The 24,097-nt window shown below is 36.9% G+C and overlaps 1 protein-coding gene across 4 annotated transcripts in view; it reads left to right on the top strand.

Annotated features, from left to right (window-relative positions):
- Positions 1-3,367: 3,367 nt before the first annotated feature.
- LOC118268389 (acetylcholine receptor subunit alpha-like) overlaps positions 3,368-24,097 on the top strand; it is a 35,731-nt gene continuing 15,001 nt past the window's right edge. For 2 of the 4 annotated variants that reach the window (XM_035582861.2, XM_035582858.2), the window contains exons 1-3: positions 3,368-3,634; positions 18,203-18,357; positions 22,303-22,483. In XM_035582861.2, coding sequence (XP_035438754.1) covers positions 3,446-3,634; positions 18,203-18,357; positions 22,303-22,483 — 525 coding nt within the window. In that variant the 5' untranslated portion in view covers positions 3,368-3,445. Of the gene's footprint in view, positions 3,635-18,202; positions 18,358-22,067; positions 22,249-22,302; positions 22,484-24,097 lie in introns of all 4 variants that reach the window. The other 2 variants (XM_035582860.2, XM_035582857.2) reach the window with 1 other exon arrangement.

Here is a 24,097-nt window from a genome sequence, read left to right as displayed (position 1 = left end):
AGTTTATGCTCGGTGAGTGGCAAATTTTACTAGTTCACTGGAGTCTTCTGATGGTCGACTAAAATTTTATCGACTTTCGTTGTACTTAACGGACCGATTTATGAATGTTCTAATGCTATTTACGACAGGCTACTTAGTGCGTAATACAGCTGCAGTTTGCTGAACAGTAATATTTATATTTACTTATCTTTTGCGTGTATTTATATTGCATTTATTTATCAGTTCTAGTATAACAATTGTGTAGTAACCTAAGTTTATGAGGAAATGGCGATTTACTATTTTATATTAATTAAAGTAACATAAATTAAAACACGATACAAAATGGAAATAAAGATGAAAAGAAAACCTGAAAAAAGGCGGTTTTTCACTAAAACAAAAACAATAATCAGTTGTAAACAAACTGTAAGTAAAAATATGACAGTTTGTGTACAATGTATACAGCTGCTAATTATTTTCTTTGAGAGAAGGAAAACAAAGAGAGAGGCATCCGAAAACATGGCGTCGCACGACCGGCCTTGACATAAAAGTCCTCGAATTGTCCTACCAGGGAGATTCACACAATACAAATTGCAGTAGCCACGAGAAAATAGTATCTCATTCGGGAGTAAATTATAAGGAAGAAAGCTTTATACGTTATTGCTGCAGGCTATAAACTACGATTGTCTTCTATAACATTTCTTAAACGCAATTTCCTTAAAACGTTGTTGCAAGCAAGAAGTTGAGCACTCCATAACATTTTTATACCACATGTCTATAGGTACACGGGCGGGGAAAACGCTTTGACTCTTTATAGAGCCCTCAAAACCCCTTGGCTCCTACCCTCTTATCAAATGCTTTTTGCCTTAGCCTCCCTGATTGAGACGAGAGTAAGTGTTCCCAATCGCGTGATAATGAGTTTTTTGGGCAAAATCGTGCTAATATTTTAAGCTGGTGTGAATACAATGTCAACACAACATGGTTTCGTAAAAAGGAAAGAGGATTATCGCTAACATTTTTCTTTTGTTATCACTATAGATATATAGGTGATGGTTTTTGTATCTAATTATAAAGAACTCGTTGTAAAAACTGGTTTATTGTCTGAAGTTTTTAAAGAGCTGAAATAACACGGATTGAATAAGAAGCCGGACTCCGTCTTATAACGCCTGTTTTTCCTTATTGCGGACAAAGTGTTGAAGTATTGCATTTTTTTATTAAAATATTGTAAGCGACGCTATTGTTACTTTAGTCATTTCCTCTTCCACCGCACGGGCGCTATAGCAGGCTCCAAACACGGAATAAAATTTAAATAATGAACTCCAAATTATTTGTAGAGCCCGCGTATTTCTATAGGCGTTGCCGATAAATATCAGAAAACGACATTTAATTATGTCGTTTTTATGTATAATACATAGATAAGTTTCCCTTGTAAAATGTTGGTGTAAATTCAATATTGCGTGCTGTTTTCCGATAACAGTTTGAAAGGGGTATTGTAAACGCTGTTGCAGGATTTGTTTATTTTAAATACTGAGGTTGAACGGTTATGTTTATAAATGAACTGCCAACTACAATTTAAAAGCTTATAAAATCTTAGCACTGTACGTTTTCAAAAAGATTTTTCTCATCAAATGTTCAACCGCACTGAAGTCCTCAATTTATCCGTTTGTTTACACACAATAATGTATCAAACGACGTGAAAACTTTTCTCTAGCGAGGGAAAGACCGCAGTTATGAATCTAAGATGTTTTTCATGTAATTTTGATTTATGCTCCGAAGGCGTTGGATCCGAAGGATACCGCGAATCCAACGACCCTTTTTACTTTCCACAAAAACTCAAGATTATGACTGACGTGTGTAACTTATCTTCGAATATTGTGTGAATATTGATGTTTAGTCGTGTCAAACCTGTTCATTGTCTTCTGTCTTTTACTGTCTTTTATATTACTGAAACAAAATTACATTGAAATCGTTTTATGGATTTATATTTCCTTTATTGTAGGTATTCATTAATTTATTCATAACAGTTTAAGCCAGTCTTTCAACCAATGTTATGAATAACAGGGCAGTGATAACATTGAATAAAACTAACTTTATTGGATTCCTTCCTAATTAATTACCTGCGGTCCTTTTGAGGAGCGTTGAGTAGAGAACCGTTCTTCTCATTAAGAATTATTCCGATATAAAAGACTCAGTGAAGAAAAAAGCGAATGCACTCTTAAAGAAATGTAGCATATATCTGTGTATAGCGATTAAAAAAGATACGTGGGCGTGTTTATTATTATTACAAAGTATTTTACGTTGGCACGTCGCGCCGCACCGTGGCGAAAGCACGCGGCTACGTCTCATAATTTATGAGGCGAATTACACGTTTATCATAACGCTTCGTAATACCATCGCCCCAAACAATTCTCGTAAATATCATATTTATATCGCTCCATGGAAATTCTGGTCGCTAGTAATTAAATTCTAGGCAATAACATCGTAAATAAAGATGTTTATAGGATTAAATCTGTGCTGTTTATTACGTACTTAAATTTATCAAAATAATAATTACCTATGTTTGGATTCATGCATATAAATTACCGAATAAATTATCGATTGTAAACTTGATCTTAGCCTTGTCCTACATAGCGGAGTTTGTTGCAGTCACAGTGAAGTAAGTCTGCACAAACTTTACAGAATTTTGTAAGTTGGAGGCTGGTGCATTAAGTAAGGCCGCGTTATCCGAAGTAGTTTGTTACTTAAGTGGTAAAAGGTTTGTGTTGTAAGCGTTGGAAACACCGGTCAGATGAATGCGATGCGCTATCGACTCGCGTATTTATACTCGTAGAGGGAGGCTGCGGGATGCGGACACAGATCAGACAGGCACGCGACTGTCGCGCTCCCCCCGGGACTCACTCGCCGTCCTTAACTCTGTTGTTTCAAAAGCTTTTTGATGTAAACTTTAAAACTTTAAGTAGCATAGATAATAAATGAGAGAGAGCAGTATATTGAAAATTGAATACAGACTATCTCAATCAAAGACAGCCAATAGAAGTTAGGCAAAAAACTGCCAAAAAATTACTATTTCTTACAATGTGCGTACTTTTCATAAATGTGGTCAAGTTTTGAAAGTCTCAACAATTATTCGTTTCAATAGGTTTTTTTGTTTCAAAAAGTTTAATCCTATCATATGTAATTATTAGATTAATCCACTGGTCTCTATAATTTTATGTTGCTAATAACATACAATAACTTCAGAATATTTCACGAAGCCTAAAATAACAAAGCATTGTTAATAAAATAACTGTCACATCTTTATTGGGTGAATATGAAAGCAGTGTCAGTTCTGTTGTATTTTGTATGCTGAGGCAGCTAGGGGGCGCGCGGGGGAACCTCGGGGCGCGCAGGGCGGCAGTCAGCGACGCGCCGCGCCCGGGCCACCCGCCCCTGTACCCGAGTTTTACGTAACGATGCCCGCGCCGAGCTGATGGCCGCGATCGTGTGGTGGCTGGCGGCCACCTGCCTGCTCCGCGCCGCCACCGCCGGCAACCCCGACGCCAAGCGACTCTACGATGACCTCCTGTCCAACTACAACAAGCTCGTGCGACCTGTCGTCAACACCACCGACGTACTGCGAGTCTGCATCAAACTCAAACTCAGTCAACTCATCGACGTCGTAAGTGTTACATTGGTCCTCAGCAGCCGCTCCTCCGCCGCCGGCCCGTGCAGCAGTCAGCCAGACAAACGCCTTTGACATGCATAGCCACCAGACTGACCTACATCGAAGACAGCCGAGGGTGCAGTGTGGACGCATACCTTGCTTGCACTTGCGCGCCGCATTTGGAATTTAAATAGATGTGAATTGAATCAGCGCCTAAGAAAGCGACCCAGTTTTTCCAAATTCATAGCTCACTTAGAATCGTTAGGAAGTGGTGATAATGGGTATATAATGTAGCAAGTGTCGTATACACACCTTCTCCCCAGGCCGCTACCTTGGCCAGGCGCCCCTCTGTCTCCCTCCTTATGTATTTCAAATCAGATCCCATAAATCACTCGTATAAAAGGAATTGTATTTCTATCGATATTTATTCAATCCTCCTTTGTGGCCATAATCCTCAGGAGTTTTTATCGTGGAAGGTAATTACGTGCGCTTTGCTGGTTCTGTGTGTTATGTACCGTGCGTTAAATTACAATTAAGCTCTTACCGATATAAGAAGCTACTCAAGCTACTACTGTAATCTTAATGCGCCTAATTAACTCTCGCATAAAGTTTAATTAAACGTGAACATCCATTAACTTTTCATTCCATGTAAGTGAAAAAGGTTTTTGTAAGAAAAAGTTGACGTTATCAATGAAGTATCTAATCAATCATGTAAAGTGCTAGGTCGTTAAACTATATATGTACATACATTTATGGCGCTCGCTCTTATGTCACGCTGTTCACTCTTATGAGGGCTTCAATTTAACTGATAGCGCTCACAAGTATTGACAGATTAAAGTCTCAGACTGCTTGGCGTTGTACGAGATGAGATGTTACTACACATTTAAATTAAATTGTATTTCAGACCTTACTAGGACATTGACACAATGCTATCTTCTAGATTGATTGACTTTCACACAATTTTCAATTCAATCAATTGAGATTTCTATTTGCCAAATACTAACATTCGTTTTAGCAAATATTTAGCGCTATACATCAGTAATGACAACGCTACACGTGTAGCATTTCTATAAATAAACATTGATGAGTATCAATCAATACATTGTTATTACATTTCTATTTAGAGATAAAAGAAACAAACATCTCTCTAGTGGTTTCTTTTCTTCATTTACTGAACGAAGAACGCAGACTTAAGCACGTCCCTGTTTCATAATATAAATGATTGTTAAGTATTTTGTTCGTAAAATCAATCATAATCAATCATCGCGGAAGCTCAACTTGAACGCGAACGAACAAGATGTTTTGAAAGCACCGGAAATTAGCAAACTGTACGACTGTGCCAGCGAGTGCCTACCACATTTGGTCCAATAACCACATACTCGATATCAACCGTAACAGGAGCGAATGGACCGCTATTATTACGAATACGTCGACCAAGATTATCGAATTCTGGACGCAGATGCCGTCGCTGTGGTTTGCATCATTTGCACCAATCACGGATTAGGACGGTACGAGATTGAAAACAATGGCAGCGGAGATATTTAAAACTGGTTCGTTAGACAAGTATGACAGATTGAATAGGGAAACGAAGAATGGAACAATTGCATTCAACATTGTTCCTTATTATATTACTTGGACAGAGGCTTAAGTCGCTGCAAAACTAGATTGAATTTAACTCTATGATCTGAACGCAGATCTAAGCATGATACAATATATTTTTATTGTGTCTCATATAGCGGCAGAATGCTCGTATATAGGAAAATGGCATGTTACTTTCAGAGATCTAATGTTATACGGATTCAAAACTGACTCAAGGCAAGCTACTATTATTCAAGTCAGCTAGAGTTAGTTCGAAATGATACACTACGCCTTTTGGCTGAGATTTATCTTTGAAAAATCTCGCTCTTTTTCTTTTTGATAGTCTGTAGCTAGCGCGTTTTGTATCTGCTTGTTGTTACATGTAGGTATGTTAACACCAGGTTGTGTAACTAACTGTTTAGGTTGTATCATTTATAACATTTGTCACGATAGAAACATATGGTAAACGTGTAACTTCCTAATAACTATACCATACTAGTTGAATTTTTAATTTTGTTATATCGACAGAAATTAGAAGGTTTTAAAAATGAAAATTTTGGTAATATGTATAACTGTTTGAGCCTCCCAGATGGAGATTAAGATTAAGTAAAATTTTTATTACATAACATCTTTTATGTTGAAAGTAAGCCCTCAAAAATAGCTATTGTTAGGCGGATCATAATTGACAGTTTAGTATAAATTAATTCATTTATTTTCCAATCCCGAGCAATTTTACTGTAGCTGATAAAATTGACGGCGAGTTTATTGTTAGGCCGTTGACCGTTGGCTAGTAACAAGTAATTGCTCTTTTTGAATATGAATTATTCATAAATGGTGATTACCAACAGTAATCCTCGAGGCGTTATAGATTATAAAATAAAGCTTACTTCTGAATAAATTATTATCGATTATGTGAGACTGTGAGATGGCTATAGCGGTGTCATCATGGAAAATACTGACATTGAACCGAATCTGATTGTCTCGAATCTCGATACTGGTCTTAACTTAGTTGGGGTAAAAAGAAAGAAAGACAAAAGCGGAACGTCTCAATATTTCCGAAGTTACTTCACTTCACTTTACTCATAGCTAGAAGCTTAAAATAGTACATTTTCAAAATATTTAAGCTGCGGAAAGTTCCTATGGATTTACTAACACGTTATTATAGTTATTAAACTCCTCCGGCCTTAATCCATGGACTGATGATACGCCTTTAATCTAAACCCATTGAACCGTTACAGCTTATAAACAACCCGTATTAATAAACTATGTAATCAGCAGGATACATGTACAGGTGCCTATTAACAGTTGTTAATTAAATAATCAGGATGTACTGATGGTCTGCTAATTAAATATTCGCAATTCCAGCGTGGCCGTATATTTGCCATTCGGTTATTGCTTTACGTTTCATGGCTTGCACGAAGAGTTCCCGAATTGTGGTTGAGCATCCAGCCACACGTTGATGCCGGCTGGGACACGATATAATATTTTGTAAAGCGCAAATTGCAACAATTTATTCCATTGAAACATATTTGTTACTTCGTGCTACCACAGAAAATTATATTGCAATATTTGTATTATGCGCTCATCTCTTTGTATTACTCGCACATACTTGGGATAAATAACGCTAACGCGTTGGTGATGTAATGTTCACTTGTTACAATGATATGCGTTCGTACATTAAAATAACTGTACCTATGATGTATTAAAGGAGAATAATACTTTTGAATTTTACGAACAAAATATTCTAAGACACGAGATGCTCGGTCATCTACTCCAATATACATAGGTACATTTCTATAGTTTATTGAAAGCATGTTGAAGCTATAGCCACCTTGTAAATGTACGGAAGGACAGGATTTGTCGTCCAATCAATCATGCTGATGAGCCTAAACAGTACCTGAATACCGAATGATGTCTGTTGAATAGTATCACCCTTGATTGATACATGGCACATAACATGGACTGTATCTTCAGAAATGATAGGCTCAAAGGTACAAGACTATCTATGACAGAATACTAGTGATGAAAGGAATATGCTCTCTATTAGTTCTACTACTATGATGTGTATATTAAATACCGTATATACAATAAACCCGGGGATCGAAATCAAATCGTCATTAAACTAAATAGGACATTATAATAATACTAAAGCAAGGTAAACACTTGATTATTTAGTATGGTTACAAACTCTTTACAAACAAAAAAAAGTATCACAATGGCCCATGTAAAATTAATACTGCTATATTTATAAAATTCGAATTTTATAAACGGAACACACTTTGTGACTTTTAGTTGAAGAACATGGAATTTGCTTTGGTCCATAGAACAGAAAAAAAAAGAAAAAAACACCCACGAAAAAACAAAAAAAGCTTCAGATTCGGAAGTCGTTGGCTTTCGTTTTAATTGCCTCTTTTTTGCTGGCGACTTTTAAATCTGAAATTATTTCTTACTTTCTGAAGCGGTTTGTTTTTGTTAAAACTTTTGTCTTTTCCTTTTGACCTTAGCTTTCCTTGTTACAAGCTTTTATTTAGTTTTGTTGTAAAGCCCATTTTCAAAGCTATGTAATCATAATACAAAGGTCATACATACATTTTAGGAATTTAGGGGTGAATTTGAATACGTAAGTTAAAAGGGATTGTTTCTCATGTGTGTTTAAAACGCTCATTGCTTAGATATGTGTAAAAAATTAAAGGATATACTAGTTAATTTTCTTTCAGAATACTGTAAAAATATACGAGCCGCACCAGGTTGTTTAATTAATTTCGGTTTAAACCAGTAATTACATTATGTTACTTACAATTTTACACTTAAAAAACTTAAGACAATTCCTTACCTACGATTTCACTTAACATCTACTTAAAATAATTACCTTATTTAACAATTTACCTGTATATATTGTATGTTTGTTATTCGTTTTCATGTATTTCCAAATATCCCTAGATTACTAGCAAACTATACAGAGATACAGAGATTGAGCTTCCTCTATGTAACAAAAAAGATTTACGCAAATCAGGCCCGTGATCTCGAAAAATCGGTCTACGCACAAGCTTACATAAAAACGAGAAAAGCACACATAGGTATATACGTACATACACACATACAACTTCTTTAAGTATAATCAGCAGTAGAGCAGTGGGTATTTATTATACATACACAAATATCGATTGGGAAACTGTAATGATAGATGTATGTACGAAATAAATAAATAAATAAATAAATAAATAAATAAATAAATAAATAAATAAATACATTCAATCCTCGAAGGGTTAGCCACATATTTTATTAAAATTAAGGTAACACTCACTTTTCACCAGTTATAATCTAAGTTCCTGTAATCTATTGAAATTATTGCTATATACTGCTGTATTATTACAAAAGAAAATCCCAATAATACTTTGCGCAACCGTATTTAAATTCTACTAACGGAGCAGTCACAAAGAGCAGTATTATAACTATCTTAACAACAAAACTCAATATTATTCAACTGTGATTCCCTAATCGCTTGTCATAATACGATATTTGCGAATGAATAGGAACATTTTGTCTGGCAGAGTTCTTGAACTAATAATAAAGAGGTATGGAGAATATTGTTTTTGTCACAAATACAAATATCGGAGGGGAGCGGCGAAGCTCGTAATATCCAGAGAACGCGCAACGTATGGATAACACTATTAAGCTTTACGTTTGCAAGTTACTAGATGTACGCGCGCTGTTTTTCCTCTATCTCGATATCGACACGAGGCGCTTAAACTTTCATCACTTTGCGCTAAACTCAGCTGTATACATTCTCTTTCAAACAAAGGTTCTTTACTTACTAACTTGCTTTAAAATAGCAGTGTTATACAGAGGTTAGGGACTTGTGCTAGATACTTATTTCGATTTTAAATAAGTTTATTAATATCTGGTAGATAATACTTATATGATTAATGTCAGAATTTGAAAGATTTTTTTTAGGAAATGTCTAGATTTGTAAGATTTACTTCTGTCCTATGAGACTGTTCTCAAAATTTATAACAATTACTTAGTCCAGCATTTCATGTGCCAGACAGGTTACGCAAATATAGGTCCGATGATAAATTTTGGAAAGCAACAATAGAAGCTAGATTTGGTGAAGCAGTTAAGCTAATAGTGTGGTAGCATACCGCAACGTTTTGTCATTACGGGCTCAGGTCAGCCGGCTAGCGGCCGGCGGCCTAAGCGACAGTATCGCAGCGGCAATCCGTGAACAATGGCGGTGTCGGCGCACCCGTCATCTCGACCACACGTGACTCCAACACAACGTCTACTCACGTCCCCGGATAATGGGCTTATTCATGAATTCTACTATGCGGATATTATTGTACCCTACTCCAACTTTAACGGGATGACCCTTATTTGATCGAGCCCGATAGCCTCAGTCTACAAAGTTTTGTAAAGCACCTACTTTAATAAACACGAGTTAGTACTGTCGCCAATGTGGCATACAAATAACTTCATGACTTAAGTTACGCTCATGATAACAGTTAATTTAATGAAGATCGTTAGATTGTACACTTTAGAGAAAGTACGTAGATGTTTCGCTAATAGATTTCTTACAAACTCTTAAGTTGTCAAGTCAATTTAAAAGTTTTGTATTGTTATTAAACCTGTCAGTTTTGAACAAAGATGTGCCGTCGTTTCAGCAATTTTCTCCTCTAGAGTCTTAAAATCAAATTATGTGTTACAAGTCAAACAAAACAACAATTAAAGTCTACTGTATCTTTTCTTTTGGGAAATCAAAGCATGTTTGGTTTCTCGTTGTTAATAACTTCGTATACGCAGCGAATTTTATAGAAAGACCGTTCGAAAATACAAAAAATGTCACGAGGGCAGGGTATAGAGTTTTATATTATCTACTTAGTTCCACGTAAACAGTCGAGAGTAATCGATGTCAAGAGTATAGAATTGCTAATTTAATAATAACTTCGGTGTTCTTTGAAATTATTTAGTCCAGGTATACATTTTGTTTTTCTGTCTGAGTAGTTTGTAGGTTTTAGGAATTTTGTGAGTGATACATACGAAATTTACACGAAAGTAATTGGATTGTAATTATGAAGAGTAATTGTATTCCGCAATACGCAGAATTTTTACGAACCAACCTTTTAATATACATTCTCATATCATTTGTAGTTGAACTTTTTCTCAGATCCGATGTGTCGAATACAGTGATACTTACATGTAATGTGTTCACAGTCACGTCCTCCTTTGCTTATTTACTTTTATGGCTGTCACAAATTCTTAGAAGAGCTGACAATACGCAATACTCTTTGAGACCTCCCTTATTTTTTATTTGTCATGTTCCTAAGTGAGGAATAAAAAACTTACCTAGCACTTTCTTTAGTAAATTTGTAATTGGATACTAAGTACCTCATTTGTCACGCAGTGGTCGCAAAAGAGACTACCTTAACGTTTGGTTTCCGTGTCCGACAAAGTAGCTATTATTGGGTCTCTCTAGATTTTGAAAATTCGTCCTCTGATTCCTCACTAAATCATTATATGTCACCGGCTTAGTCACGTAACTGTTTGACGAGGTACTCGACTAGTTTCAAGCCATGCTAGAGCAGCATTCCGCGAAACACGACGCAGCGATGGTCGCTGTTACCTAGTCGAGTTCCACGTCAAACAGTAACTTGAGTAAGCCGATAACATAATAATTAATTTAGTATGTCTTAGGAAAATTATAGTAAAATTACATTATTAGTATTTCTTTTAGCATAGCTACTAAGCTATTTGCTTTTGACTGTAAGAGTTTTAAGTAAGTAGGTATCTTGATACTAAAATCACAATTTAAGTTTAAGATATTTCTTGAGAACTAGTTGGCATTGTCTATTTATTTACTTTGGCTTTCAAAGTTTCAGCTCGCTCTCTATGTAAATAAACGTCTAACAATAGCCTAAGGATAATATTTATCAATTTATTTAATGGTTTTGATTTTATTTAATAAAATACGTAGGTACTCATAGTATATCTTCAATTGTACATTGTTCCACGAATGACAATCCGATTACATAATATCATTACCTGCATGGATACAATCCTATCATATTGTTCGTAAAATTCCATATTTCCAAGTAATCTCCGTATGAATACGTACGAGTACCTATAAATACAATCAGAGTATTTTGCAATGGGATATTCTGATGAATACGTACAAACATAGGTAGGTATGGTTTATATTTATGTTAAAAGAATCTTTCCCAATAGTAAATTTATGAAATGAAATTCGAAGCAAAACCCATTTCCAATAATATGATTGCGAACATGCATTTCAATTAAAACAATTTATTTTAAATTTTACTGCAAATATTATGATGAATTTCACAATATTTTCCACGGCCAAGCTTATATATAAACGCGCAACAGAAAATAACAACGAAATGCTAAATATATGTAAACTCAACGGCAAGCATTTGTATGCAGCATCGCTCGAAATAAAGACATTGTCTACATATGTATGTAAATTAAATTGAATTTGTAACGCCGAGTTCGCTTTTCAATGAAATATTTCCTGTATTTCCTTGACATATCCCCGACTTTAACACATCAGGGATAAAAGCAGCAGAAACAGGGGTTTCTTAATTATTTTACGTCGCAGGTATAAAATCAAAGTTAATCAAAATAAAAGCCGAGAGAGCCTTTTGGTTTTCTCACCTCAAATAGGTCAGAAGGTCACAAAGGAACCTATTAACTTTGTAATAAGACCGTAATTTGTCTGAACGTATTTGAATGAACATTCTCCGTAATATAGAGTTGTAGGACTGTGTTTATAATAGATTTATAGAAACATTTCATTCAGTAAAAAGCCTTTAAAGACGTAGTTAGAGCTGGAGTTCAGTCATGTGGTTTCAAAGCCAGTTTATTACATACGTGCACGCTTATTGTTTAGATGCATCAATGCGGGACGTCAGATCGGACGTCACAGTTGCACTTGCCAATTTCCCAGTCGACGTCTGTCGTGTATATTCAGTTACCACGTACTAAAAGTCGCCTGTAATATTAAGTAATTTCACACGAGTATTTAGATGTTAGACGTCCAATATTCCACAGTATTACAAAAACCTTTTTAACAAAAATTGAGTAGGTACTAATAACCCGTTTGGGAAAAATATTCAGCGTATTACAATGTAAACGGGGAACGGTCCTTTGCACGATAATAATATATTCGTTTTGTTCATACAGAGAAAGGAACAATAGGATAGAATAGTGGAGCCTTACTGTGAATCAAATACGTTCCTATGTAAACTGTAAGTCTCACTAATCCCTTTAAACTTTGTAGCAGGGGGTTGAGCACGGCCGGCACGCAAACACAATTACGTCTACAGGGCGAGCTTTAATTACAAATAATGCAAAGCAGTGTCAGCCTATCTATACCACCTGCCACAGCACAGATATACAAGAGCGACCTATTTCACCACGCACACAGAAAAAGAACCGGAACAAATTGTCCACTGTATTTTCTTTCATTAGTCTAAAAATACCAGCGCTTTGTCAAAGTAAAGTTTTAACTAAAATAAAAGTACTAGCAGATTTATATTGTTTAGCAAAGGCTCTGGAAAAATACAAAAATAACTACGAAGCTTGTTTTCTCTGACAAAGCGTAACAGACGGATGAATTAAAATAAAAGAACTACTAGGTATACTTAATTTATGTTTACACGTAGCTAAAACGAAAATAAAATAAGAAAATGTATGTTACACACACAGTTTTAGGTTTGAAAATTATTTTGTTGTACAAATGTCATTGACGCTAAAAACCCGGTGCAAGAAAGCGCAAAAATATTTTAATCAATATATTTGGTAGGTTGTCGGAAAAACAGCTGTGTACACAGTGTCGGCTTTTAGTTTTGTATTACCATTTGAAACCTTAGGACTTTGTGTTAGCTTAGTTTTTGGTTTATCTAAAAAGCGTAAGTATATAAACCCGTATATATGACGATTTTATTTTGGAAATTAAACTGTTTTGCTAGTAATTAGGGAAAATGTTTTCTCGAGATAAATAATGTACGTTTCATTCCATTCTCAAGGCAATTTAATGTGCCCGCGGCGGTACGCGACCCTGTGTGTATCGTTAACAAAACTATATTACCTCGACGACAATTTCCTGGCTTTTACCTTCTTGCCTCCCGTTTCATTTTTATACTTTACGCAGTCACTTACTGTGAGTATTTATCGAATACTTATCGAGATGTCGCAGCGAATTTTCCATGAAATATTATCTTAGGAACAACTTCGAACAACATTTTGGCAAAGTTTATGTAGATTGATCAAACTCACTTCCTAAAGTCAACAGAAACTGGGTTAAGTGGATAGGGATGTATATAATTGAAAATAAGGACGTACAGGTTGTACAATGTCTATTTAGTGCTTATACATGTTTCAGGCCTCACGCGGTGGACGTAATTTAAAACGGGGCCATTCCACGCATTGTACGGTGTAAAACCACGGCTACTTTTAATTTCCGTCTTCGAGCGAGGAACTCGGTGTGGTATAAAACAACTAACATATCATGTTCGCTTTCACAGACCGGCGTGAAAATGCTAACATAACGTAACCCATACTTTTTATACGATTTTCATTTCCGTGTCGTTCGCGCAAACTCAGCGCTGGCCAGGAAATTTATTTTATTTTAAGAGAATTTATTATGAAATTCTGTGTAAGCTTTTTCGGTGAAATTTAACACCTTTTATTAATTCCTATTTTAAATTGCTGCGGGTGGGAGTTAGTTTAATAGAAATAAAAGTACTTCTTCAAAAATGACTTCGGAAAAATAATACGGCCACATTGCGTACCTAAAAGCATTTTCCTTCGGCTTAATTGGAAAAGACGCTATTTATCTTCGTAGGGAATATTTTTCTTTACTCTGGTCAGTGTAGTTGTCGAGAAAAAGCAAACACAGGCAAAGTTATCCACACCTACGTCTCGGTTGTCGTATGAAAGAAATCTAATATCCTTTGGGAAAACACAGTCGGTGATAGCGCAGCTCGGAGGAAAATAAAATATTCACCGTCAAAGATTTCCTTGAGATAAAACCGGCTTATAATATTGTCCAGAAGGGTTCGCAAATATTTTGTAAAATAATGATTTGTCAAATATATCTGGAGTGATAAAGACGTATTGTTTGGACGGAGTTTTAGTGGGACGGTTACAAAAGATATGACAACAACAGAGACATGTTATATGTTTTTATGATATAATGGGGAATATGGGACGTGTATTGTGTGAAAAATGTTGAGATATTTTATTGGATGTGTTCTGTTACTTATATGTACTCGTATAATGTAGGTAAACGATCTACTTACTTTTTTCATTCGTATCTATAATATATTCACCCTCATATGATACATACATTTGTTTAAGTAAAATTGTGGGTAAGTATATGTTGTAATAATAAATGCTAAGTTTCTATTACCATGACATTGTCCTCAAACTTCGTCAAAGTAGATAACTCTGTTCAGCCAGCTCATTAAAGTTTCCAAGTCACGACTAGTCTCAAGCAATTGCCACAACTTATCATCGGTTCAACAGAAACCACACGTCAAATTAATTAAATTACGTAAAACTTTATGTCGTAGTGAAATCAAGTAAGAAAATTATAATAATTTTCAATACACATTTCAAAACAGTCAATAACTAGGTACACATTGTGTATTCCAATGGCGATTAATAAAAGAATCTATTCGATATGTAATAGGCAAAACTAAAATAAAAGTGTTGCGAACTACCCAAAAAACCGCTGTCAAAAAGTTGATCCTTTCTTTCTTTCTATTTATTCTCAAACAAAACCGGGACCTAAGAAGTAAGAACAAAATGTTTATTGACAAACTTTTGTAAGAAGCTGACAGTGTTACGGAACAAATGTCAGGTCGGATAAGCAGGAATTCGTCGGATAAATCGGGCGCCATTGCACTTACAGTTATGATGGATTCTGGATCCTAACTGTTTGTTAACAGCTTACAAAAATTGTAGCATTTTTCTTTTACCGTACCGTTTCAGTATTTGTTCTATCTTAATAAGTATTTCGAATTATAGTTTTAGGTTTTTAGAGGAGAAATACAACATTTTATTTTCTGGTACGTTTAGGACACTATAAATCATATGAAAAAGACGTTGTGAAGCAGATTAAACTCGAAATGGAATGAAAATCTTTGGATACAATACGTTTTGCTTACATATTCTCTGAGTAAACTATAATTTAAAGTTTGGACAGAACTTGGCTGTACTTCAATTTACAGTCGTGTTAAACTAAACTGACATAATATATTTGTTATATTACTACATTATGTACAGAACGATTCTATGAAAACTATGTATTTTTATGTAATTAAATGTACTTATTAAAAAGTAAAGATAAGAAATAAAGAGGTAATATGACTTACCTGCCTACTTTTCAATTTTCCTGTCACACTGCATGTGGCAGCTATTTAAAGAAGTAACGAAGAAGTAAATAAATATTCTGTACCGACGACAGACGAAAGTTCCGCACAACTTTCAGACGTAACATGTCGCCAAAGAAACGTCCATGTGAATAAAACCTAATTTAAGTCACAAAAAGGGAGAAGTCACGAGCCTTTTGCGCGCGTAAGTTGACTTTTTACCGTTCGCGTACTTTTACTAGTGTTGTACGTACGACAAAATGTCGGCAAGCGCGCTCCACGAAAATTGTCGCGATTCTAAACAGTGTTTCTGTTTGCCATGAATAATTCATTGTTGTTGAACATTATCGGAGTTGGGATTATCTATAAAGGACAAGGGATTGATTTGAAGGTGTACGCACTCCAAAACAACAGATTAAAATTAAGCAAATATCCCTTCAGTGATAATCCTTTGTTTTATTGCCAAGTCAAGTAATCCACAGTGAAATAATCGGTTCAATGTAATTAACTTTTGAAATTCCTATACTTAAAAAGATTTTTCGTAAAACGACCATGAAAAGAAAATTTAATTCAGTAATTTTCTTTCTTATAACTCGATTCCAAATGATAAAAGTTTTAAATGGAACCACTTCGGGATCAAATATTTCGTGGAATTGGTTGGTACCCTTCCGGAAATGGCATCATAAAGCTACTTTTGGCCGCCTTTGAAGTTATAACTGTGCTTTATTTTATACTGCTGTGCCAATACCATTTAACGTGACTATAAAACATTGCGAATCCTTTACCTTTACCAAACGTTTTAAATAACAGCTGGAATTTCACAAAAAATATTCTTAAATTTATATCGCTATTTTTCTTGAATTATAAACCTACATGTGTCAATAAAGCTTGATTTATATTTATAAATGAAAGATAAATGTTTATTTAAGTAATGTAAGAAATAATTTGTCCAACAAATATAAATCATTTTATTTTTTTCTTTCGGAAAAATGTTGTCAAAACTGAAAGCGAACGCCACAAAGAGAATGGGACGCAGGTGAAAATATGTTCTGCCATACCGTGTGCCGGGCAGCTGCCGTGATTTTGGCAATATTTTCAAACGAGATTTTACAGAAGCCCGATATGTGAGCGGTCTCGAAGTCTGATAGGTTTTTTTTTTAAATTGAAATGGTCTGCGTCCGACTGATGTACCAATGGAAGATAAAACGTTGTGTAATAGTTGGACACGTAACATGTTCAATAGTAACATTTCACTCGTGAATCGCTAACTTTCTTTTGATATTTGGTATGTATATTCCTTTGATATTTGGTATGTATATCTACTTACATATTAAACGATGCCTTTTAGAAGTAAAAAGGTTGTAAAATAATAATGTTATTTAACTTGGAAATAAATAAAGTAACAAAAACATCGTTAGTGACTGCACTTCACCACACACTGGTGTGGTAAACTCAAGTCGAAAGCGATTTTTGAGTGCTTGCGGTTAGCGGTTACCCTAAGCAAAGTTTTATTACGATTTACGATTCTGAAATTCTCAACAGTAGCAAGGACATTTACGTTTATCCGCTGCCCGTATATTCTAATACGTCTATTTCTACCAAACTTGTTGGAGGAAAATGGGGGATATTCTAGACAAGAAAAGGGATTTATTCGTTATCAGCGACTATAATAAATGTGTTACTAAAACGTAGTGGGAGTACAGAAGAAATATCACCCGTTTATCGGTCGCGTACCCTTGTATCTTGTCATTTGATGATGGAATGGCCTACAGGGAATCGAGATGTGTAACTGTAACGCACTCCCCGTTTAATCTTTCCAATAAAACAAAGATGAATCACATTTTCTATAGTATATGTATAAAACTGACAAGGTCCTATATGACGGCTGGATAACTTTTAATTTGTCAATTATAAATAATTTTAATATTCATTAAAAAAATATTTCATCTCTATATCGTACAGATTCGTACATGTCAGTGTCTCTCAAAATAATGCAAGCATACATGCCCAGCAACAACAAGAAACCAAACCTAAACATGAATACCTAATCACAAAAAATAAAAGCCAATAACAGAGATAATAGAATCAGTCATAACAATGAATATGTTAGAGGAAGGTTGAAAGAAGCGTTCGATAACAAAGGCGCTGATAGGCAACCGTCTCAAAGAGCAGATAATGTAACAACCCGGCTAATAAATATGCAGCCAGTCGTGTGCAATATCAGGATATTACTCCCGTTGCCATAGATAAGATAGTAATTTCACCCTTCACTCAACCCCTTGGAACGTTAGGGGTAGAAATAGGAATTGTAATATTCCCCCTATTCAAGCTGCTCGTAATAAGCCCTAATGTCTATCTAGCGAAACATCTTTTATGTGGGGTTTAACGCATTTATTGCTCGTCAGTCTACACTTTCTAACCATTACAATTGGTGAGATTAGGCATCTTAATACAAATACAATTGAAGAATTACTAGGGTTAATTAACTCTGTCATCAGTGATGACAAAGATATTTTGAAACTGTATTCAGCATTCAAATTTTCATACAATTAATCAACGAGTTAACAACATTTGACAGCAACATAAATCTAACTGCGTAATTTTTCTTCAACAGAATCTAAAGAACCAGATAATGACGACCAATTTGTGGGTGGAGCAGTCGTGGTACGACTACAAGTTGCGCTGGGAGCCGCGCGAGTACGGCGGCGTGCACATGCTGCACGTACCCTCCGACCACATCTGGAGACCAGACATCGTCCTCTACAACAAGTGAGACCCATTCATGTTTACCAGCTTCACATAAATATTACAATTAAATTGTTGTTGTCCGATAAATTTTGAAGGTGAAGCAGCGAGCCGTGTACCTGTGAATCTTAAATAATCTTCTTTAACTTATCTTTTCATCCGATCCGATCAATACCAAAGTCCTTCGTCAATCACATCGCTAAAATGTATATTTGTGTGGACTGACTGACTGGAGAAAAATCATTAAAATATATCCATTGAGTTCCTACCAACAATAAAATTTATCTCGATTCTAAATACTCAGTCACTCGTTACAAAACTCACGAGCGCACAAATTCTCAAATTAAAAAGCAATTCGATTTCTGTTACGTAAAGGGAGAAGTATCTCGGTATATTTTTCTTTCTCCCCGAGCCCGCATACTTACCGTCTAATTTCTGAGATAGCATTAGCGGAGATACTGGGAACCTCCAAGAACTGGAAATCGAATTTTCATATGATTTGTTACCAATACATTCCACGTTTCCCTTATATTTCCAAGTTGTGAGATCGATACGAACTACAAACAAGTCGAAGTTCACTAAGTTAAACTGTTCTAACTTACTGGTGGAGAACCTAATTACGGGAGAGACGGCATCATTTACTGTGATTCTGTCTCTGGCTATATTGCCTCTAATGAAAACGAAAATGTGCTCACGACGAGGTAACACATGTAATTAACTTTGGATCGAGTTCGGAGAGAAACGGCCAAATTGGGCGATCATAATATGGAGGTGTCGGGATTAATATTATAAACATCGTAAACGAGGCTAACTTGTTACATTTTACGATGAAGATATTTAGAAGTTCCCTCACTTATTTCGCTGTGTTTTTATTACTTCTTCGCTATTTTTGTATAGTGTGTAAGTGTGTGTGTGACATGCCAGCCTCCAGAGTGTTGCGGAAGTGTTTTACAAAAGAAGCTGAGAGCTACTCGTCTGAACTATGAACAGTGGGCGCCACGATTCGCTGCTTCACCAGACTTCTAAAATTGTACCGAATTAATACAGATGACATTCCATTTACACTTATTTTGTACTAGTGCCCTTATGTTTTACACCTACACCATTGAACCACCCTACACAAACATCTTCACAAATACCCATAGTAACCAAGTACGGACTTGACAGATACCTGATAAACCAAGTAGTACCTATCCTAATAAATATTTTTCATTGGTACAAAATACAAATTATGAAAATACAAAATCATATTTATTATCATGCTTTAAAATACACACTGGTAATATTTAACACGCAACGTCTACAAAGTGGTTATGTTAAACCGCAATAGTTTTGGAATAATAAGCAAATTATGTAACGTTACAAAGCCTCAGAATCGTATTTTACGTACAGTGCAGGAATATTAGGAGTAAGGCTCACAAAGCATAGCATTGTCCCACAAAACCAATAGCCGTGAATTCTAACGTTGTAACCGTCCTAATTGACGGAAACCCAGAGATTACTTTTGTCCCATTTTCCCCTCCTTTACCGGGTGCGTATTTATCACTTCTTGCGAAAATATTTCAAACCATAAACTCAATAAAATATTAGCGTGGTCGTAGTCGAGTTTATAATTTAATTTCCGTTACTTTTTTGTTATTTAGGTTACTCAAGATTTTATTATGATACCAACGGAGCCGCAAAGTCAACGTAAAACGCGGCCTTTGCCTTTTGACTGGGAAGTTTAATTAATTTGAAGACAAAATCAATTTCGATATTACGTTAAGTGCACAACGTGCCGTACGTTCATGAATTGATAGATTGAAAGCGCAATTTCATGCCGTCACGAGCAACAATGGCTTTCAAAAATAATAATTTTGTGCATCGTTAAAATAACACTATAATTCCCTCAATGTAACCACAACGTTCATTGTAAACGTTTTGTTTTGCTAGTAATAACTATTGTTGGCTTGAAGTTACAATTAATGTATTTCGGCCACTTCTAAATACTAGTTTAGATTCAACGATAACTATTATGATGATAGCTAGGGTTGTTGCGAGGATTTACCTCGCTATTTTCTTAATCTAGTATTCTAACATAAGTCAAGATTTTTTTGTTTACAACATGATAGGTATAAAGCTAAGTAAGACTTAAAATATTATCATTCACTACGGCTTGCCTATAAAGCAACCACCGAATATTAAAATTAAATTTTGCCGAATAATGTTTTTGATTATCCTTTCAGAGGAAAATAGGTTTAGATGCTGCGATATTTAAATAAAATCTTTAGAAAATAATTTGCAATTACCTGTGACTCTCAAGGGATTAACCTTTGGGAGTTTCAGGAAAATCAAGCGAGAAATACGCCTCCACTCTCTCCAAGCGATCTCCTTGCATCCTTCAACTCTCAGTCAAGCGCATCGATTTTCCTTCTAAGAATAAAATTTCCATTAAAGACGAAGACAGTTAATTTGAACGTTATCGTTAAACCTTTCAGCTTTTAAATATTATGATGCGGGCGTATTATTACGGGTATTTCAATCGTAGGTGTACGTTTTCAGTAATTTCGTTGTATCGACATTTTAAATTATGTAATTCGATGACAATTGATTACATGAATTGTGTTTGTTTATTTTCTTTTTAATTTTTCAAGTTATAATTAATTTAATCTATATTTTCCCTCTACATTGTGTAAAGATTACAAAGAAAATGTGTAAAAGTAACGCGTGAAGTGCGCGAGCGGTGAGAGCGTTGTTACAAGTTTCACAAGTGTATTGTGCTCGTAGTTGGCATTCATTTTGTCGCTGCCGCCACCTTGAGGCGTCGGACTTTGATAAATGGCCGGGACAGCAATCGTTACTCATTTCCTGTCCCTTCCCGCGACCTGTGTCCCCGTCCGCCCCGTCCCCTCTAATGTGCACATTTTTGCTCCTGCCTCAAACCGGGAACACCTGCGATGAAAACCCTTTGAATGAACGAATGTATGGACCCCTACGCTGTGATTTGTTAACCCTTATCATCGAGATTCGCACACTCCCTCCGTGTTTCATATTTTTTTGTCATGTTTTCCCATTCTTTATTGGATGTCTTCGTCCATCATCCACATTGGTTAAATTAAATTATAAATGATACAAATAAAATGTCCTTTCCTTTCGCTGTTAATGCATGTTTATGTTGTGTCGTAATGTGTTAATTTAAACAAATTAAAAGCATTTATTTGTTGTAATTATCAGTATTAATAACGTCTTCGAAGGTTTCGTCGACGAACTAAAATGACGAGTAACTATATTATTTTGAATTGTAATTAGTATGCTCATAATTTGATTAACTGTTTTCTTTCAGCAAGAATGATTTTAAATAACCAAACGCGTTAAGAATATACAATCATTAATTTGCCAAAAGTGATTAAATTAATGTCGGGTTATGAAAATTATGTAGAATATTTTTATGTTTCGTTGTTTAGGTCGGCACGTCGTACCGTAGACAAGCTGTCTAAATAAAGTAGCACGATTACCGGTAATAATAAAGGTACAACAAAGACGAATTTATTACGTTTCAAATTAACAGAAGCGTGACTCAAGTAGCCCGTGTACGTGTATAATTACGTACTAATCTGAGACTGATAGTGACACAAAGTTTCCCGCACATGGTCCACACACAACATACTCGTACTGACGCACTTGAGGGTATTTGGTGAGACACAACTGACCGGTAGGGCCGCGAGACGGCTTGTAAACGTGCGTTAACATTACAGTGCCGACGGCAACTTCGAGGTAACGTTGGCGACCAAGGCGACCATCTATCATCAGGGGCTGGTGGAATGGAAACCACCCGCCATTTACAAGTCTTCCTGCGAAATAGACGTGGAATATTTTCCTTTCGACGAGCAAACATGCGTTCTTAAGTTCGGTAGCTGGACGTACGACGGATTCAAGGTAATTGCGTGGAGCTCCGTCACCGCTCTCGCTGACCGCTCTGTTTGTCCGCAGCGCCGACGGCAACTACGAGGTGACGCTGATGACCAAGGCCACCGTCTACTACAACGGCATGGTGGTGTGGCAGCCGCCCGCCGTCTATAAGTCCTCGTGCTCGATCGACGTCGAGTTCTTTCCTTACGACGTGCAAACCTGTGTGCTTAAGTTAGGCAGCTGGACGTATGACGGCTTCAAGGTGACGCCCCGCTGTACGCTGCTTGGCGCCGCGCGCGCGGGCCGTAGCCGTAGGGCCCGCCGCCCCGGCCGATGTCCATGCAATAGCTTGTTGGCTCGAACGTAATTCGTCGTGTAATTATATTACTTTTCTGTCCATGTGGTATGTTCACTTTTACATATTGACTGTAACGACGACGCTAGAGTAGTGGCGAAGAGCGTGCGCTCGGTGCCGACGCGCGCTCCCCGCCCCCGGCTCGCTCCGTAGCTCTGACATGTTGCAAGTTTACATTTCTATTGCGATGGTGATGTCTTAAGTATATGGAGTAGCGGTATGTCGACGTGCGTGATCACGAATGCTCCAGAATATCCTCGGCCGGTCCACTTAGCTCGTTCGGCCTTCCTCGCTCGACACGGAAAGGTATAAAATTTTAACAGCCAGGTGATATGGGATGCAATAACTTCACTCGATCCGTTCCTACCCGACACATCCCGCTCCGAATGAGCCTTTCCGTGCTACACGATAAGCCGCGAGTTCGCAGGTAAATATCAGTTAGATGAACGTTGAGCTAACAAAGGCATCGGTACGCGGACCGGCGTCACTCGGAGCTGTCACACCCTTCCATAGCTGGCTCCGCTCGCGCCACACACACACAGACACACGCCCGCCACACAGCTTGCTGCATGATCCCCGTCAGTGTACACTCCACTCACCGCATGACTCAGCTTGTTCCGAATCACTTGCATTCCCGATCACGGCGCCGGCGGTCGCTCGCCGCCCGACGCGGTCGCGGTCGCGTCTCTGTACACAGCTTCACACGAACCTACACGCGAACAGGTTTAGCACAGCACGTGAAACCAAACGAAGATAAAGATCACACTTGTTGCTCTGTACACTATCGAGCATAAAATAGTCATCATGTTGCATATTTTATACCTTTCCCTATTAGCGACTCATACTTACTGGCTGTACCTAGTGTGGTGTCGCTGGCAGTCCATTGCATGTTGTCACATCAACGAAAGACGATACCACTCCCGACTTTGACACGGAGTTCATAATGCACAAATCTAAATGTTAAAGTAGAACTCGCCGCCGTCTCGTCGAAGCGTCGAGGACCCTCGGCAGTCGAGGAGGCGGCCGTTGCATGCTATTACAACACTCGAACGAAGCACGCGTCTTATGCCAACACGTCGCCACTATAACGAACGCAATCGTTGGTACAGTAGATACAAGAGACTTGGATAAGTTGGTATGAGGCGGGTCGCTGGGAGACGCTGCGTCCGCGCGACACACACACGCGCGGCGGAGCCGGCGCTTTCGACCTCCTTATCAGATTTTTTGACGAGTCGTTGAGGATGAAGTGCGCTACTTCCGAGATACGATGTTCCGACACGAAGTAGTGCGCTCATTCTACGCGATAACGTGAAGGAACCAGACCAAGGAGGTTGTCCTCATCCTATACTCTTGTCGAAAGCTCCACGATCACTCGTTATATTCGGTGTTTTCTGTGTTTTCGCGTTGTTATTTCTTCGCATGAATCGAATTGTTGTGACATGTCTACATTGAAGATTAATGTGTCGGTTTGTCGTTAAAGGTTTTGTTCTCAGTTTGTACTCAGGTACATCCCACTTGGCA

The sequence above is a fragment of the Spodoptera frugiperda genome, chromosome 29 (assembly GCF_023101765.2).
Source record: "Spodoptera frugiperda isolate SF20-4 chromosome 29, AGI-APGP_CSIRO_Sfru_2.0, whole genome shotgun sequence".
Classification (NCBI taxonomy): Eukaryota; Metazoa; Arthropoda; class Insecta; order Lepidoptera; family Noctuidae; genus Spodoptera; species Spodoptera frugiperda.
Note: the sequence above shows the minus strand (reverse complement) of the source record. Positions and strands in the feature narration are given on the sequence as shown.